The sequence below is a fragment of the Passer domesticus genome, chromosome 5 (genome assembly GCF_036417665.1).
Source record: "Passer domesticus isolate bPasDom1 chromosome 5, bPasDom1.hap1, whole genome shotgun sequence".
Taxonomy (NCBI): domain Eukaryota; kingdom Metazoa; phylum Chordata; class Aves; order Passeriformes; family Passeridae; genus Passer; species Passer domesticus.
This window is the reverse complement of record NC_087478.1, coordinates 20,791,111-20,811,353: the sequence shown is the minus strand read 5'-3', so window position 1 is coordinate 20,811,353 and position 20,243 is coordinate 20,791,111. Positions and strand designations below refer to the sequence as shown.

General features: G+C 39.3%; 1 protein-coding gene across 11 annotated transcripts in view; it reads right to left on the bottom strand.

Moving 5' to 3' along the window:
* The window catches only part of CADPS2 (calcium dependent secretion activator 2), a 282,995-nt gene that overhangs the window by 226,438 nt on the left and 36,314 nt on the right, over positions 1-20,243 (bottom strand). For 10 of the 11 annotated variants that reach the window (XM_064422269.1, XM_064422258.1, XM_064422259.1 and 7 more), the window contains exon 2: positions 609-722. In XM_064422269.1, coding sequence (XP_064278339.1) covers positions 609-722 — 114 coding nt within the window. Of the gene's footprint in view, positions 1-608; positions 723-2,699; positions 3,869-20,243 lie in introns of those variants that run through there. The other variant, XM_064422266.1, reaches the window with a different exon arrangement.

Genomic DNA, 20,243 nt, shown 5'->3' with positions numbered 1-20,243 from the left:
CACTAGCCCTATGCTAGTGGACAGGAAACTGTCCTCTAGTTTGGAACTGGACCTGTCCCTTAGGCAATTAAAACTTCACCTACAGATCTGCACTGGGGCTGCAGGCACTGAACATGCCTGGGAGGTCACAGCAGATTGTGAGAGCTGGCCCATCTGCATGGAAACCTTCTGTTCTTTCGGATGGCAACAGGCAGGTCTTCACCAAACCTTCTGCATGGTAACTAAAAATCTGAAGACGTATTTCTCAGGATGGTAACTTACAAAGTGCTGATTAAAAGAGGTACCTTGGACATATGGAGATAAAGATAGCAGTGCCTAGTTGTATCAAGTGCTGCCAGGAAGATTTTTAGCACGAGGGGTTTTTCATTTTATCTTCTCTTATAATTTTTTTTTCCTTCTTAAAAAAGGGTGGATATTTCCCAGTTCAGTTCCTCTCTTGTACTCAGGCAGTAGATTTCAACTTCTAAAACAGCAAAGGTGGTTTAGGAGGAAATAGTTTCTAGAAGGTTTGGAAGTTCACGGCCTTTGAAACCTGAAATTCCTTTCCTTGTACCTGCATTAAAAGGCATACTGTGAACATAACAGAGAGAACAAAGCACACAGCTCACCTCATAGTAGCTCCGCACAGCGTTGCAAAATGCTTCATCTGCTACGATTTGCGTCTCCCCGTTCAGAAAGGCCTGGAAACGTTCCTTCAGTACCTGCAGCTGCTGCTTGTTGAGCTGTGCAAGAGAAAAACAAGGAGAGGGGGGAGAACAGAAATAAATGCAGTTAGTCTCAAAGTAAAAATACACAGTGCTGCACACACTTGGAACCTGTGAACAGGAAAAAAAAGACAGGGGTTCCCTGGCCACCTGCCTCCCTGGAGAGTGGTGCTCTTCGGAGTCCCAGCTGGACAAGCCACGCTGCGGCAGCCAGACATGCACACAGGCAGCATGCAAGGAAACGTCTGCTCTTTCCCTGGTGTCCTTGGGATGCCAGAGGTAGGTCTGCATGGATACCTCCGTGCAGTATTTTATATGCATATGCTGAATATAATGGTTGATCTTCTCCATGGTAGCAGCAGCAGCTGCTAATAAAACTTAGCTCTTAGCTTGTCTTCAAATACATAATTTTCTTTTCAGCCTTCAAATAACTGAACATAAACAACTGAGATGCCTCCATTTTTTGGAGTAAACTAAAAGCATACCATTGGAGTGTTTTAACAAGCATGTGCACTGTGAAGAAAATGGAGTTCTAGCCACTGAGGCTACAACACTGTGAATGACATGAAACCACTGGATCTTAGGGAAGAGCACACAATGGCTCCAAGATTGACACCTAATAGCACTTGGTGGACTTCATATCAAAGTTGAGTACATCTTGAAAACAAACTCCTAGAAGAGCACATTATAGAATTAAACCTTGCAATCAACCCATTTTTATCAAAGTTTCATTTTAAGGGAGAAAGCAAAGTTTGGAAGCTCTCCAGGGATCCAGGTCTTTTGCCAAGGTTTCTATCCACTCTTGAATTATTTAGTAGGATATTTCTCCTTATCAAGTCTGTGAGAAGTTTGAATATCACATCATATTCTTGAACTTTAACAGTAAAAAAATGTCAAACACAACTAACAGAAAGGTTTTTCGTCCCTCCTGTATTTTGCTTAAGTAAAACAAACAAATAAATAGATGTGTAGCCAGAAAACGTAAATATTTTTCCAGAGGGAAGAAAGAGATATTTGTAATAGCTAACCTGCAGCAAATAAGACTGTCCCCAGTGGCATAATAATTTATTATTAAGAATTTTTTGGCATCTACAGTAAGTATGGTGGCTTTAGGTTTACAGTTATCTTATGTCAACACTTTCAAGTCACTTAAGCTACAACACTGTTATCAAATTAGCAAAATCTCTGCTATACTGATAATGGGCCTACAGTGGACAACTTCTATTTCCCTAATATCACAGGAAAATTTTCATTCCACACAAAGCTTGCTAAGTTTGCAAACTCATGTGCTTCTTTGAAAAATCTAACCATTTTCTGAAAAACTCTCCAAATTAATTACAAACTTGAAAGCTGTTTTATTTTGATAGGAAACAATAGTAGAGATGCCAGCTATGTACTGGGTATCAGAAATCCTCTAAAAAGAAAAATTAAATGTAGGCAGTAGTGATGCAAAGCCAAAAAACTATGCCTCTGAAAAAAAATTCAAGCTAGTTAAAAATACATGATACTTCTGTTCCTCATCTTAACAGAACAATTAACGATACAGAACAAGCCCCAGGAGATCCCTATGGTAAAAAAAGGCTTCCTGTAGAGGCAAGCAAACTTCAACAGAGGTTGCTGTGACTTGGACAAATTTCCTGGATGAACTCCTGAGAGCAGCAGCCTGACACTGACACCCCATCCTGTACCACTGCTAATTAAAAATCAATGGGAGAACTATTCATATTATCTGCACATCCACCCAAAACAGCACCTATCCACTTGCCTGCCAAAAATCCACTCCTTGCACAGACTCTTCACAACACTTGATAGCTGTTTCTAACAGAAATCAAACTTCATTCCACTGATTTGTTTCCTCTTATTCTTCTCTCATTTTCTAATATTTTGGACAAGTTGAGATACCAGAAAATGCAAATAATTATGGATGGCTTGAGGGATTTTCTCCCAGCACACACATGTTCTTTTGGGGGACTCAGAAAAGAGACGAGCACTCACACGGACAGTGCCCCTCTGCTGAGCAAGCAGCTCCCTCATCCCATGGAATATTCACAGCTCTGATACGAGAGCATGCAAGCTTCCTGCCAAGGCAATTATGAAAATGTGTTTTCATGCTTGCAGACTTCATTCTTTAGGTGATTTGCTTCTCTATTACCCCAATACCAAACAAAACCCTTATGAATAAGGCAATGAAATATAAATTTAATTCTGACTTTCTCATTTCTAACCATCATAGTTGAGCAAACTGAAATGCCTTTAAAATATTTAACACATGGCTTCCATATTCACTACTTTAGGTAGTAAGAATTTCTAAGGGTCGAGTGACATTTTAAGATTACTGTATATTTCTTAAATTACTTTTATTTCCGTGCAAAATCTGGATGTACAGAATAAAGTTCTCCTGCAAAGCTAAAAAATAATAGTATTTCCAATGGAAAAGATGAAAAGCTGCAACTTGCACTAAGGATAATCTGAAGTCTATTTAACATGTCCCAAGTACTGTCATATATAGAAACGTAGTTAACTGTCAAGATACAGAATAATTTATAGTAGTCTACTGCAGCATACAGCTCCTCTGGGTTTTTTTACTTGTCAGAATATTGAGTGTACAGTGAATTCTCTCTCATCTCTTTTTTTTAACGTTGGTCATTTTTAATGAATTTATTAACACTCTTCAATTTGAAGCACTTAAAAATGAAACAAAGCTAACAGTAAAAGTAACAGCTTGGAAATGTGGAGAGAAAAAGATAGACTAATTGCATTGCAATGCTGTAGTAGCAAAAGCAGGAAAACAGGTGTCTGTACAGGACATTAGCTCTAGGACACTGCCAAGCACTCAACCTGTCCAAGCCTGAGCTACCTTTGAAGCTGGTCAACCTGGAAAAAGAGAAGACATTATGTATAACCAGAATCCCAAGAGAAATGCCTAAACTGAAGGGCAGTAATCCTGGGCACATTCCCCCCGTTAGGAGCTCCCATAATGGAGCTCAAATCCTTCGCAGCAGCACTTCCTTTCCATGGCACAAGCCCCTTCCTCTGCTCTGTGCAAGATCCATACACATCAGACCTTGGCTTTCAGTCAATTCTCATCTTCACTGTCAGTGCCTCTGTTTCCACATTTTAATTTTAGTAGGAAGAACCACAAACAGGAAATTTAAAATTAAAGAAATGCATTACGGTATGTACATCCAAATGTAAACTAAACTCGGAATACTACCATAAGTATACATCAAAGCCTCATTGATTCTGCTGCTTTCCATTAACCTGCTTCAGTTTTGTATTGCTTCTTTGGATTTTGCATTCTGGTGGTATAGAATCTGTTGTCATAACTCTGTGTGATACTTCATAAGCAACTACTGCTGCTTCATGGGAGAATGTATGCTGTAACTAAATTTCAATGACTCAGAATATCAGATCTGATTGCATTCTGCAAAATGACTGAAGATAAGTAAAGACAAATTTAAGGGAAAACAAGATGAACTGCCCTCAGATTTGTTTTTCTTTATTGCAGTCACACAACAGATACAAACTTTTCTTCCCTTCCATATCTGTATCTTTCAAAAAAGGTAACATTTTTTTGCTTTACATTTGCTAACCTTAGTAAGCTATCAAACAATGAAAATATTTAAGACAGAGCGAACTTCTCAAAGAGCTATTTAATTAAATTAAAAATAACTTTTTCAAGTTGCAGTAGCAATTTAACCAGAGTAATATAAAAGTATGAAAGAGCCTCAAGCAGTTAACCATTAAAAAACTTTCTCACCTTGCATTTAACATTTCAAACAAGTCATATATCCAGATATCCAGATATATCCTCTTTGAGCATTAATTTAAAGATTTGCTTTTTCCCCTACTAAAGTGAAAGCTGGGTATGAAAACCTAGAGGCACTTCTGATTTAGCTCCACTTATACCTTTAAACAATTTCAGTATATGGTTTTTACAAAGAATTTAAATTCCTATTTTTATAAGGAGTCACATTTCAAATAGATGTTGAAGTTTAGGGAGTTATTCCAATGTCAAGTTTTGCTCCAACGAAGGAAAAATGAAGCATGTACGGATCTTTAAGAGTAATACTGCTTATTTCTCTTTGAAAGACAGAAGGAAAAAAACAAAACTGCAGCTTCACTGCGCTAGATGCTTCATTAAGAGCATCTTCACCTGCTTCTCGCTGCCCGAGTACACAGAGCACTCACTACAGCCCTGACCACATGCAGCCAACAGCAGCTGGCAGACGCATAACCCACGGGACCGCTGCCCCTGGAAAACGTTAGAAATGAACAAGTTGAACAGGTGGCCAGTGCGTGGGCGGCAGCGCCGCTGTCCCCGCGGTGCCGGAGCGGCGGCACCCGCAGCCATCGCCACCGCGCGGCGCGCCCGGCACACCGCGGGCAGGCCCGGCACACCGCGGCCCGGCACACCGCGGGCAGGCGGCCCGGCACACCGCGGGCAGGCGGCCCGGCACACCCCGGCCCGGCCCGGGACACCGCGGGCAGGCCCGGCACACCGCGGGCAGGCCCGGCACACCGCGGGCAGGCGGCCCGGCACACCGCGGGCAGGCCCGGCACACCGCGGGCAGGCGGCCCGGCACACCGCGGGCAGGCGGCCCGGCACACCGCGGGCAGGCCCGGCACACCGCGGGCAGGCGGCCCGGCACACCGCGGGCAGGCCCGGCACACCGCGGGCAGGGCCGGCACACAGCGGGCAGGCGGCCCGGCACACCCCGGCCCGGCCCGGGACACCGCGGCCCGGCACACCGCGGCCCGGCACACCGCGGGCAGGCGGCCCGGCACCAGCATCCCCAGCCTGACCCCAACAGCACTGCTTGTGCTCCGCTCCCTCCCACCCTGTGCCGTGCGACTGCCCTTTTCAGACCATACGGATGTTCTAGGGAAATAGCAGGAGGTGATGACTGTAACTATAGACAGAGCAAGAGAAAATATTTCTTACAAGACTGCAAAAGCACAGGGGTAGGGAGGAGCCAGCCAAAGAGCCACCTCCTGAATCCTCTGGGCTGCAATGTGAATTGTCTGTAGCACCAAACCTAAGTCCCCTAACGCTTCCAAGAAATAAGAAGCATTTTTATTTCAAAACTATACTATTTTGTATAATGTCTTTGATGGCATCAGTTGTTTTTGAAAAACTTTAGTGAAAGCTATAATTTTTGAGAGCAGAGTGGAAAAAGAACCTGATGAGGGTTCCCCTAAAACAGCTGTCCCCCTCTTCCAATTCAGTCAAGAGATAAATTTTCATCTTCTGAATTAAGAGAAATGAAGGTACAAATAAATATTTTTCCAGTCAACTTCTCACACATATCTTTGAACATTGTTTCTTGTCCTGACAACCTCTTTGTCAAGGGAAAAACCAAAAAACCCAAAAAATACGATTAAATTCTGTCTGGGACTAACTCATCCCATTGCCACAGCAGCATGCTCAAGGATACTGAGCTCAGTGACTCCCTCTCCGGGTCTCCCCATGCAGCTGGCAGGCAATACTGATGGTGAGCCCATCACAGCAGCTCTCCTCTTCCCAAATCTGCCGTAGCATTTGAATGGCAGGACTGCATCTAATGACACCTGAAAAAACTCTCACTCTGTTGCTGAGTGAGACTCAAGAGCCACCCCACCACTCTGCTGTAATTAAGAGCTTCCCACCACCCTCCATGGAGGGCTTTATCCACAGACTGGAATCAGACTGGAAAGCCACACACAGCTCCTCTGTGAGAGCCAAGAACAAGGCATGGAGCCTCAGGCTGAAACCATCATTATCCTCTCTTTCCATAAAAATGTAACACTTGTGCTACATCTTTGCCTTTTAGTGTGCTTCATCTCACACTGGTGATGAGAATAAGCCTGCAAAGCAAAGAGCTAGTTATAAACAGTGATTTTTGCTCTGTTTCCTCTCCTTCTCTCCCATCTTGCCTCCTCTTCCAGTATCTACCTACAAAAAGATAATACTTGTATTTCACAGCAGAGATAGAGAGTATTCATTTATAGTGGATTATTTTCTTCTGAGGAAGAAGACTAAATAAACAGTATTAGAAAATATCAGTACTAAGTCAGAGGCGATAGCTGTGGTTACTGTGCTGAATTATGCAGGTCTTAATTACGTGCAATAATGGTCCTATACAGCATGTGGGTGGCACACAATATATGCTGTCCCCTACTACTCATTGCATAAACCGGTTTGATTTTCTAAAAAAAGGATAAATATTTTGCTGTCACTTAGCAACCTCGGCTGTTCTTTGATTTTCTTAAAGTTGAAGTTATTCCAAGTAAAACAGTGTCTGTAAGGATTCTGTTTGCTGCCACTCCATGCACACTACTCTGAGTATATAATCCTAGTGTAACAATTCAGCGCCTTGTAGCATCAAATATTAGATTACCAAAATCAGCCAATTCATTAACCAAACACATTTATCATTCTTTAAAATCTAACAAGCACAACATCACATTTAACTTTCACTAGCTTATTTAAAAACTGGAACCATTACCATAATGGTAATTCAATTCCACCTATAGGGTGTTTAAGTTATAAATATTTTATGCATCATTAAGTCTGAAATTATAAATACTTTCATTGTCCAGAGAAACATATTCAAGATTCTTTGGCAGAATTGTAAAATGTCTCACAAGGACCAGAGGGTTTGGGAGCTATTTTTCTTCAGGGAGTAGAGGTGATGGCACAAAAATCCCAGGCAGTGAGCAAAGCAAAGCCTTATTTATGTGAAGGCATTCAAGTGCATCTCACTGACCAGCAAAACACAGAACTGGAGACAGATTCCAGCAAGGTCAGATTGACCCTTGAGAGGGAAAAAAAAAATAGGTATTTTGATAATGAAGAGGAACAAGTATTCTGTGGGGGAGAAGAAGAAATAAAAATCAGAAATTTCCTAATTTTTTGGCAGAAGAGTGAAAATATATAAATAAATACAGGATAATTTAACTGCTTAGAACACACTCATAGCAATGATAGGTTTCTTTCTTGTTGAAAAGAAGTCAAACTTTTACAGACTATGCCACGGTAGAAAAGAAAGAATCTGCTACGTGTTTTTCCTAAAGGCAGTAAATAACACACCCCAATAAAAGCAATCTCCACTGAGATGAGGTTGTCAGTACAGTTGCAATCATTTTCTTTGTACCTACTCCTACTACCTGAGATTTGCTGTAGAATTTAGCTGACAATCACAGCTAGATTTATAATATTGTATTTGTTTCCTCTGTGCTGTGCTTCACTGATCTCCTCTTAGTCTGGAGTGGCTGCCAAAACTCTACAGCTAGGGCAGCTATGCTCTGCTGTCCCTTGTGACAGCACTCCTTGAGGCCATGTCCCATGCAGAGTACACAGGGGCACTGCAGCCTTATTTCCTTGAGATTACCAGTTACAAGCAGAACATGCTTGTCATGCCTGAAAACTATGCAAAGCTTCCCGCCAAGAAAACTGGTGATGACTCATGCAGTGACCGTGAAAATCGTGCCTAGTAGGAATACATACACAGTGATATGTGGCCACAGTGGGAACCTCAGCTACCAGTGCCTTTCACAGAAGTCGGTCCTGGAAGAGACCTTCAGACTCAGTTCCAACCCTTCACTGTGGGAAGCAAACATTCCATTAGACCACTGGTTAGGTAAATGGACTGGTTTTCTGATCGATTAACAAACAGAAGAAATTAAAGAAATAGAGGTAAAGTCTGGCCTGTAAGGTCATTAGCAGTTAAGTAATCACATAATATAGACATATATACTTTACACAACTCAATTTAACTGTGGTATGGTAGAACTAGGATGCTCAAATACCCTTAATATTAGAGAACTACATGAAAAAAGTAAATACTGTGCTAAGCCAAGTGACCTTCAGTTTTGTCAGGCAAGGACATCCCTGCTTGTGAAAGAGGACTTCAGCTCTGAAGGATCTATCCAGATATCATTTCATACACTTCTATTTGTACTATACTCTTCTACCTTGGAAACCTGCAGTGGGAAAAATTTCTACTTTGAAATCCTTTCCCAGCCTCACAAGATGAGCCTTCAAACATTCTCATCTCCTACTTTTCTAGGAGCCTCAGGAATACATTTATAGCAAACAAAATCTAGAGACTATCTGAACAATAAATACAAACATCTGCATAGCCATCACAATAAACATCCTCCATGAGAGACACATCCAAGTCCCTGAATACATTTATTTCTCAGCATGTAATATGAATTAGAAACAGCACAGCAGATAATCTCATGAAAACTACAGGGATGAAACTAAGCAACTGCACACAGCAACCAGTTCACACTTAGCTCCTTCACTGCAAAGAGAGCACTTCCCATGAAAGTGCTCCTCCCTTTCTCACTTCTCAGCCCCATCTCCCAGAACTCTCTCTGGAAACTAATTTTCATTGACCTAGAGGACTGCAGTACTCATGAACCCATGAAAGTTTAGTTTTGTGTTGCATTATAAGATTCTACCAGAGAAATGTCCAATAAGTAAAAGTTTTATCATGTCCCCTGCCAATACTATGTACACCTTTCACAAAAAACTACCTATTCTCTAACATAAACTTTTTGCTTTTCTCACAGATTTTAATATCTCACATACCAAAAACTCCCTTTCATTTCCCCACCTCCCCTGGTAATAAAGACCAAGAAGGCATTTCTTTTTCCCCACTAATCTTATTCTTCTTAAATCAAAGAGCGATGATTGCTATAGCATAATTCAACGCTGGCAGTCAATATAATACACTCAAGTGGAAACTCTTAATACACCACTAGGCCTGGTCACCAAGATATGTGGGAGACTCTCCAGCATTCGAAGACTTAAGTATAAAGGAACATCTCCCTGAACCAAGTATTCTAGCAGAGAGAAAGGATTTGAAAAAAGGAACAACAGAATTTATTTACATGCATACAATTAAGAAGTCAGACTAGATCATCACAGTCCTTCCAGTCAGTTTGCAGAAAGTTCTCAAGGCTTAATTTACACGGCTGAAACTGCTGGGGAGAGCAATACAGATCTTGCAGCTTGATTGCAGCTTTAAGCAGTACTCCACTTAGTTTTGAATTCTGAAGCTAAGATTACTTTTGAATTATCAAGCTGAAAAAACCCAAAGCGTTCCAAAAGGGATGCAGAGGTAACACACAATCCCTGAGCATTACAATCAAATGTTTTCTCAGATGTCTGGGTAAACTAGACATCCTTTCCATACCAAAATACATAGACATACTATCCAAATTACGTATTTAGTCATATTGAACCATGCACTTGAAACACAAGATAGAGCATTCCACAGACCTTCTCATTTTGGTTGTGTGTACATATACCATACAAGACTACATTGTCCCCTTCTGTCAAAGTGTTATTTTAGTCTATGAAAAGTTTAAAGAAGCAGTCAAACATCTGTAAATATCTTTTTTTCCACAGCAGATTTACTAATGGGTAGATTCATTAATTCTTGCAAAATCACTCACCCCTCTGGAAAAGTGAGCTTGTCTCAGAACTGTATGATGTAACATTTAAGTGTAGAAGGAAAACACAGTACATAAATCTAAATGTACAGTTTTCACACTCAAAATAAATCTGTCAGACTTCACACAAGAGACTGGTACAATAATGCTATCCAAAGCTATATTTTGCTGGGTAATCTTTATGCAATTAAGAGCCTCAAGAAGACACCTTATTAAAATTCCCCTAAAAGGAGAAACACACAAATACCCTCCCACCCTGTGTATCACAAAAACCTTCTGATTCAGACATTTCAAGCAACGGGATCCTCAATGGTTAAATAGGAACTTATAATAGTAGCTACCAGATTTTATTGTCAGGCTTTTCCTGATAGTGATTCAGAACCTTCTCCTTTTTTTATGCCTTTTAACTCTATTTCAAGTGCTGCCTTTTGTTATGATATGTGATTTCCTCTGCATGGTATGTATTCATATCATCCAAACATTTCAGAATTCATTTCTGTTTATCAGCACATTTTTTTCCATCTCATCCTTGTTCCTGTGGAGTTTCTCAGAGGGAGGAAGCAGTTTCATATTTTAAAAAGAAACCATTTGCTGCCTTTTTTCTTTCATAATCAAGATTCTGGATTCATTTTCCTTTTCCACTTAATTAAACAGTTCCCTCTTCTTAACCATTTGAAATGAACTCGCAGTATCTGCTATCACACCACTTACTAATTATAACCTACAAATTTCATTCCTAGTGTTATTTCTGTCTCCACTTCTGAAAATGCTCCTTGGTTCTCACCAAGTCTTTCTGCAACCTGATATGCACAATTCAGACCACCACAATTTTAATAACTGATAAGTTTTAATTTGGTCTGCAGCACATATGTGCTTGTACAAGAGAGAACTTGAATAATGAACAACATCAGTATTTTAACATTTCTGAGTAAAATAACTGTGTCTATCCCCTCTGCTGTATAATGTGCTGGCTGAGTTAGAGATCAGCCCCTTCACTGCAGAGTTGTGGTGAAGGGCAGCAGACAGGTGCAGAACCTCTTTCCTTGGAAGCTGCTTTTCTTTGGCCCTCTGGTGGCTACAAGACGTGCATCAGCACCTCATCTCCCACCTCCCTGATCCTCAGCCTGAACATCACCCACTGACGTGTTTCCCTGGCTTGGTCTTCAACCTGCCTCATCACCACGGCATGCCGAGAGCACCACTGGAGAGAGGCTGACATGATCACAACTCCAGCCCCCATCAGCATCCCAGCTTGGTCCCCTTAGGGGTCAATCCACTGCTCCCTGATGATCCCTTCATTTCTATTTATCACCCTCAAAACCATCCCTTTCCTAGCAATAGCCCCAGGTCTTCACATCTTCTCTCTCCTCTTTCCTTACTTCTGCCTCCAGCTTCAGTGATCACAGGGCTTCCAACATGCTGCTCCCATGTTCCCTCTCCTGCTCCTGTCAGGTATGCTCCAGCAGAAAGGCAGAACAACACCCTTAAAAACAACCAACCCTCACCCCCATGAATAAAAATTTACTTTTAACATCTGAACATACATTACTCAAATAGAAGCAGAAACAACATAATTCATGACATCTCCATGCAGATCTCCACGTCCACACTGCATAAATTGTACAAGCTATTCCCTGATGTTATCAGAATGGCTTTCATCAAGATTCCCAATAATTTCATTTCACATATAAACCATGTTGTATCTCTACCTTCCCCATTTCTGTATTGTTTTCAACATTTTGCAGTCTTTTGGGTTTCATAAATTTTCTCTTTACGTGTCTTCTCTCCTCACAGACGCTTCAGAGAGAATCCTAAAGATTTCATCTTTGTATTCATTGCAGTTCATATACATAAGTGGATCTCATTCAACAGGCTTACCTAAGCAGACCACCCACAGGTCTCTCTGCTTCTTTCCCTCATCTGAGTTTTAACTTGGAAAAAGGGACTGGTGTCATTCTGGTATCTCTCCTGTGGTGCCCAGGGGTCAACTTGAGTCCAGTGTCCCTCCTCAGATATTCACAGGGCTGTCCATGTTCAACTCCTTTCCTTCTCTCACTGCTGATGGAGAGACCTTCTCTATCAGGACTAGAAATGGAAAGCATCTTCAGCTCAGGCCTCCTTCCAAGCAGAATTTTCAGTTCTCCCTACATAATGTCTGTGATCCAAATTTTCCTACATTCAACACAAGCTGCTTCTGCTTGAGCTATTTTCTCAATTTCTACCTAAGTCCTGTATCATTATCTTCCAAGGACATAATTATTCACCACTGCAAATATCTGCTCCTTTCTTTGCCGTGAAAAGAAGGTAGAGAGTTAAGCTATAATTCAGTCATATCACCAGTTTTAAACAGAAGCATTTTTCTAAATCAAATAATGGAGAAATTTTGAGGTTCAGGTCCCTAATATTCTTATATTAGTTGGTTTTTTTTTATTAGGTGTTGAATACAGTGTTTAACTACAGACTTTATGTCCTTTAGAGTTGTATATCAGTACTTCATTTCTCATCAGCCCTTCAATGCAAGCATGAGGAACCATCAGACATATTACAATGCATGAGATAAATTTAATTCAGTGAAAATAGAGCACAAAAGTCTGGAGAAGTCTGGCCTTAACCTTATCACTTATCTTACTTAAAAATAAGTAGGAATAAAATAATAGAAAATTCTGCTTCCCACAAGATAGTACTGGAAGAAACCACCTTCCAAGTGAAATTTCAATTAAAAGAAAATTCTCATCTCCAGTTATAAATCAGAAGTTAGATTAACATAAGATTTCAGTATCACTAATACAGTCTTACAGGAAACAAAAAAAAAAAAGAAGACAAGGTTAATTAAGGAGTTTTCCACACTGCAATAATGTTAGTACTAATTAAAAAAGTTATTAAGCTGCACTTATTTCCATAGGAAATATTGGCAAAATGTATTTCTTTTATTGTAGTCTTTGATGCCTTGAGGGAGCAGAGTTAAATGGCTGAGTCAGTCAGTAAAACAGCAAACCAATTCCCTTGCATCACATTCTCCTCCATGCTCTGAATACTAATCAGGACAGAATACTGAAAACAAAAGCTGAGGTCTGCCAGCTGAAACGTGACTCTGTACCATGCCTGATGTATTGATAACTTGCTCCCTCTTCAATGAATAAACCAAATGAATCACAACAAACAATGAGGTTGTACAGTATAATACCACAGATTTGTTTACTCTATACATGCACATTCAACTCAACAGTAAATAAAGGTTGTTACTAAAACTCATTCTACAAGAAAGTTCTGTTGTTTTTTTTTAATTTGGAAAATAACAAAGAAAATCCAATGGTAATGTTACCTGTAAGATGTTCACTCTTACTCTGTACAGCATACACCATATGTATTATTGCTCTCCTTTTTTTTTTTTTTACAGCCTCCATAAGTCAAATAACGGAGAACAAAGGCTTCAAGACATTCTCCAATAAATCAATCCAAATAATCACATTAGGTAATAAGTTACTTCAAAGAAAAGTTCTTCCATTACAAAAATATATGAATCTGAAGATTTACCTATGACCAATTTTTATAAAGACATTCCTTTTACTCATGGTGAGGTTCACAGGTTTTTGCCATAACAGCCCACGACAGTGAAACCTCACTATTCCTTTCTTAAATCAAGAGTCCACACTTCCCTGCTAGGAAATAAAAGTACAGTACACTGTAGGAATGCAGCTGAAGAGAGAAGAGTGGCAGAAAACTTGACAGTTTTACACTATTGATTTAGACTGCAGTAATTTCCAGGGCACATTGTGGAATCAGGTTTGATAAAACACAAGAGATCAGAAGGAAAAGGCAGCAGCGTCAGTTGCAGCCTGGGTGGAGCCGGGACAGATGGCCAAAGATCTAAGTGAGGGAGCCAAGTTTGAGCCAAATTCAGTAGCTTGTCACTAGCATTCCAATAGAAGAAGAAATGGTCCTTTGACTTGATAAAGTAACCCAAAAGTGGAATTCATGGTATAGTAAAAATATTTTGCCGACCCCCAGCTCAACCCATGAAACCAGGTAAAAAGTGATCATGTTCCTTTCCTCTCTTCAAATGTTGGCTAGAGATTAAATCACTTAAATCAGTGCCAAGGTTTTTTTTCTAGAACTGCAGGACACAGGAATAGATGAATTCCATTTTTACCACCTCCAAATTTTAACCCAAACAAGACCATTTCTATGTTCAGAGGACAGCACAGCACCTAACAACTTTTTTCAGATAAGTCTATCACTAAGTCTGGAATTGTTATAAATATCCCTAATTAACTTGTCACAGACTGTTCATTAAGTTTTGAAAGGGAGCTGGATTGACATAGTATTTTGGGATACATGCATTTGCTAAACTCAGTGCAGTGTAAAAAATAGTCAGATCAAGATTAAAAAAAAAATATTGTAGAAGTCTTACAATTCTGATGAGGAGCTAGCTAAAGAAAAAAAATAGACAAGGAAATATACCACACAGTTACAGGGAATCTGCTTGTGAGAAACATTATTAGAATTCAACAAACTTTTATTTAGAAAACAGAATTCAAGGGAACAGCATCTAGAAAATTAAATAAATAAATAAATTAAATAAATTAAATAAATTAAATAAATTAAATAAATTAAATAAATAAGAGTTTGGTAACTACTTGGATAATATAAATAAATTAAATAAAGAGTTTGGTAACTACTTGGATAATAAATTGTTTGAATTTTATGCACACAGTAAACAACTTTAAAGGAACAACTGGTTTTAAAACCTGATCTGAGGATATGAATGAGAGGATGGAGTGTGTCAAACAGGTTTTACATTTCATGAAATCCCTGCATTACTGACATCCTAAGACGAGATAATATAACTTCTTTATCAGACATTGGGCTTAGTTTCTACTTACACTAGAACAATTTATATTATAATGTTAAAAAACAGACGGGAAAAGAGACATACACAAGTAAAATTGGTAAGCCACAAGCGACAAAGCAAGTCTGAAGTATCAGATTCACCAGGGTTTCTGAGATTGGAACTGGCCAGCTGCAATTCAAGGACAAAGCTCAGTGTGACACAAGCACCAAGAGGCAATGTCCTGTGCCAGACTTTAATAAAGGTGTGCAATAAAGAAGAAAAGAGGGAGCAAAGACCTGTAAGAAAAAATCCTGAGTACAACAGCAACCAGAGAGTGGACCTCAGAGTAAGGTGGGCTGCAGATAAGTGAGGGGAGATGAGGTTTCCTATTATTTATTACTGAACATGCATTAAAAATCTACTGGGAACACTTTCATTTCATCTTCTTAAAATCTATTCCCAAATTATGAAGTATAGAAAAACCAGTGAACTTTTCGCAATTTACCTTTTCTTCTACGCTGACAAGTATTTGCAGTATGATGTGTTTGACTAACATCTCAGATTAAGGTTCCAAGAGTTCTTCCACTCCCTCAAGTTGCTACTATCCTAAGATATAAAAATTAGGTGTCCAAGTAATATAGGAATATAAGTAAGAAGGTACATATCATACAGCCATCATCCCTCTTTATCCTGAAGTCCAAACATTCGATCACAAAGAGTGGAAAGGAGATTCCATACACATTTTATTGCCTTAATCTTCCACAAATCTTCCTATTTTGCCACCCTCACAAGGAGCACTTTTCCTCTTGACAAAGGGGAGTAGGAGGGGGAAGAATGAGATAACAATGCTAACTGTTTTCTCTCTAGTTAAAAGAGTAGAGACAGATTATGAAACAAGCAAGCATAGACATACTGAAATTGCATAATTGACTATGAACAGCTAAAACTGCTGGTTAAACTAAACACTGTTTTTGCCTCCAAAACGCTAAGCTATTAAGCAAAAATTTAAGCCTTCAAGGGCTTATTAAAGATCACAAATAAACCAACCCATGATCTATCTCAGCTCTTCCAGAGGCATAGCTTTTGCTCTTTATCCTTTCAGGATATTTTTTAAAAGAATGCCCAAAACCCACATAGTTTCCTATATGGTTACAATTACTTCACATGAAGCAAACACAGCATATTTCAATGAAAATATATAGTAATTAGGTTAAATTGCACCTAGTGCATTTAATTGATTCATACACAAGGAAACAGGCAAGGATCAACTAGGGAGGGTAGTCTGACATTACCAAAAATCAACTCTGCCACCATGAGATGAGTAGCTCTCACAATACAGGATTATTCCAAGACCATTTACAGTATTAGCAGCACATTTACAGCTCCAGCTGTGCCAAGAACCCCTAAGTTCCAGCACACTGGTGTGTGACATTGCTACAGTCAGCTCACAGCTCTAAATCATGTCACAAAGTTAGCTTCCCCAACCCTCCCTAAGCATATTTCTTTCTATGATTTTCCTAAAAGTTTCTTATTTTTGGGCAATGTCACCAAAGCTCAGTGTGTCCCATGCTTTTGAGACATGTCTGTTTTCCTGTCCACGTCTGAATACACCATACAGCTGGTACACATATGTCCAAATAAATCAATCCAAAATTTCTTGGAAGAATCAAGCATGCTGTGCAAGTACACATCATTTGTGCACTTCTCATGCACAAAAATCAAAGAAAAAATGTAGGATGGCTGGGATATGTAGAGAACATACAGTCCAAATTCCTATTCAAAGCACAGTCAGCAATCAAAGTTGCTGTATTGCAACTACTACAGTGCTCAGGGCCTTGGTCAGTCCAGGCCTGCCCACCTGCATTAACACAAATTCTGCAAAATCACTGAGCAACTTCTTCCAGCGCTTAACCACATTCACCATCAGAACTGAATTTCCTGATATCCAGCTGGAGTTTTCTTTGTTGCAATTCACAACTTCAGCATATTAGCCTTTTGCTGTCCACCTCTCAGAAGAATCTCCATTTCTTCTATTCCACTGACCCCACCTCTTCAAAAGCTGCCAGGAAACTGCTTTTGAGATGACTTCATTATTTCTGTACATAGCAAGAGCTAAGGTACTAATAAAAAAAAAAGATTAATACTGGAAGATATCTGTCAGAAAAGAGGAAGACACATAAGGCAATGGTTAGATATGTCTTCTGTACATGACTGGTAAAAACAGGAACACCTGCCTAATAAAAAAAAAAAAAAATAGCAACACCCTTAAGTAATTAGTTGTCTGAGAGAGATATTGCACACTGCTCTGGGTAGTTTACCTTGCAGACATCTCTGCATTCTTTAAAGGTTCCCTCATCTCCAGACTGTGCTGCTAATAGAAGAAAATGTGCAGGTCACATTCAAGGCATCACAGACAGAAGATCCCATGCTAAGGTCCTTGAAAGTGCATACATTGATTCTGCAATCTCATCTTTCCTGTCTGTACCAGAAAATGAATTCTGATACTGTGCTTTTTTGTGCAAAGTAGTTCAAAGAGATTTTTCAAAGTAGAAAGAGTCACAGTACATTGAAATTATGTGCCAGAACAAAGTCTTTAGTTTACAGACTGCAGTCACCCTCCAGAACTGTGCCTTAGAAATAGCTCAAATTCAGAGTTAATTATGCTGAAATCCAAACCTAAGACTAAATGCAAAAAGTATATGCAAGGTATTTAAACACAGCTAGTTACTCCTTCAGAATATCCCAGAGAAGAAAAAAATTCCACAAAACATGATGGATCTCCTGCATCTGCTAGAATCAGATCAAATTAATCAGGGAGCAAATGTCAAAGCATGTCTGAAAACACCAGTTATTGCTTGATCTGCAGCACAACATGACAATGGCTCTATAGATGAATTAACTGTGTTTCTAAGAGTTACTAATCTAATTCAATTTTATAGCACTCGTTTGCTTTTTTTTTTTCCAAATGGGAAGAAAACAGCAATATTTTGTGACTATTTTAGAAATAATGCTCCAAATGACAAATTACAGTCTTTACCATATGCATGGGAAATAGCTATGGAGGACTTATTATTTCTTGTAGAGCTGTTCAACTTGGGGGACAAGGTGGGGGGATAATGTTTCAGAAGAGCTGCATGCTTAGCCCAGTTATTCTGAAGTGTGAGTTACCTGGACTGATAAATATGGAATTTCCAGGTTTCAGCTACTCTAGAATATTCCTGTTTATTTTAATAATTTTATTAATACATTATTTTTGTTATTTTAAAATTATTTTATTTAATTATTATTATGTATTTTATTATTCTTAATTGATTACATGCAAACTGAAAAGGAACTGAAGGAAAGGCTCCCTAATGATCAAGATGGGTGTAAAGACTCAACCTGACATAATACGTCCCTATCACTAGACATGATGGCAGTAAGTATTAAATTTTTACTTATTTTTGAAGAATTTAAGTTTGATATTCTGCTTTTATGGGCCAGATAAACAGAAATATTTTTCCAGTATTTTTGAGCATCAGTTTCCTTAAAAATCTTCATATGGACTCTCTCACTGACAACAGAGCATGGTTTAGTTGATACTGTATATACACAACTGAAATTTATCATCCTGACCAGAGAAACTGAGTATGTTCACAACCACAAATTACTTTTAGTCATACATCTGCTGCACAGTTAGCTATATCAACTATGGTAAGAAGTGTCTGCCAAGACTCTGTATACTGATTTTTTTTCTGGTTCATCAATATGTAACTCCTTATTGCCTTCTCCACTTGTTCTGCAAGAAAGTGTAGGAAGGAGGACTATGAGTTCTTGAATGGTATCGTCCAAGTGAGTTTTAACTCAGAGGCTGAGTACAACAGGAAAGCAGGCAAGCTTCTTATGAAGCAATTGGATCTTCCAGCTGTGCTGAAAAAGATATTAAAAGAATACTGATGAGAATCTTCGAGTTCCCTTGGAAGGACTTTCCACCCTAAAATGATCCCTCCCACTCCTTCCAGTCCCTGTCAGGTTCTGCTTCATGACATTTGTCTTTATTCTGTTCCACTGCACTCCTATTGAGATTCTCCCTGACTTCAAAGGTCAAACATCCATCTATCCATTGTGAACAAGGCTTTCCAGCATCCATAACTAACAGAAGACTACATCCCAAATATTTCAACACTGGCAGAATTTATCCACGAAAGAGAAGAAAGGGTTTCCTCACACAAGTCCAGCCAGGTCTGTGCCAGCACAATTTCAACAGAAGAACAAAGATAGGTGAGTAGTAAGAAGACTGCAGTGATATGGAGAGCAGAAACATCCCTCATACAAAATGCTGTATTCTTGTGTTTTAAAACACTGTCTCAGCTACTTAAGCCTCATCAGCATGACAGCAGGGTGTCCAGAAGATGACCAGCTGACAGCACTGGCTTCTGCTGCCTTGCCAGAGAGAAAACAAATGGCAGAGGCAGCAATACTTTCCTCTGAAAGGCCCTCGGAGCTCAGCAATGCACGTGAGCACAAAACACCCAATTCATAACAAACTTGCAGAAAGGAAGAAAGACAAAAAGCAAAAGTACCAGCAAGATACTACAGCCACTTACCAGTTGAAAGCTGTTTATCAGTAACTACCACTTCCACACCAACATCAACCCCAAAAGCAACAATTTGAATACCAATGAGGAAAATAAATCTCAAAGTTCAGGGGATTGCTTAACTTTGGCTTGGAGAGAAAAGCTAGACAAAGAGGTATCATTATTTAGAATGTATACACAGGGTTTTAGTTTGGTGTGTTGGTTTTGTTAAAAGCTTTTGTGTTATTTTTCCTCCCTTTTCTGTTTTTCTCCTCAGCATCTGATATTTTTCACTGGAAAGGAAAGAAAGAAAAAAACACATTGCACTACATCAAGTGATTGAGTATTTCTATGATTTTTAGCCAAAACGCTCTCCAATAAAGCTGAATTACACCTATTTTAAACACTCTCACTTTGGGAAAAAAACCTGATGTCCACTAGCTAGATTTTAAGCTGTCAGGATTCCAGAATTTAGCTCTTTTTATAAAATAACATATCCAACATATCCAGCTTTATCTCATTTCAGTAAATATTTGCTACTCATACAAATAATAAAGAAGCCGGAAATGATCTGTAATTTTCACTGCCTAAAATTCAGTCCTCTTAGATAAGATGCATGCAGTATCCCATACAAGTTCTAAATCTTGACCTCATTTGCAGTAAATCTTTGAGGTTAAATCAACATCCTAGACTTATTTTGTGCTG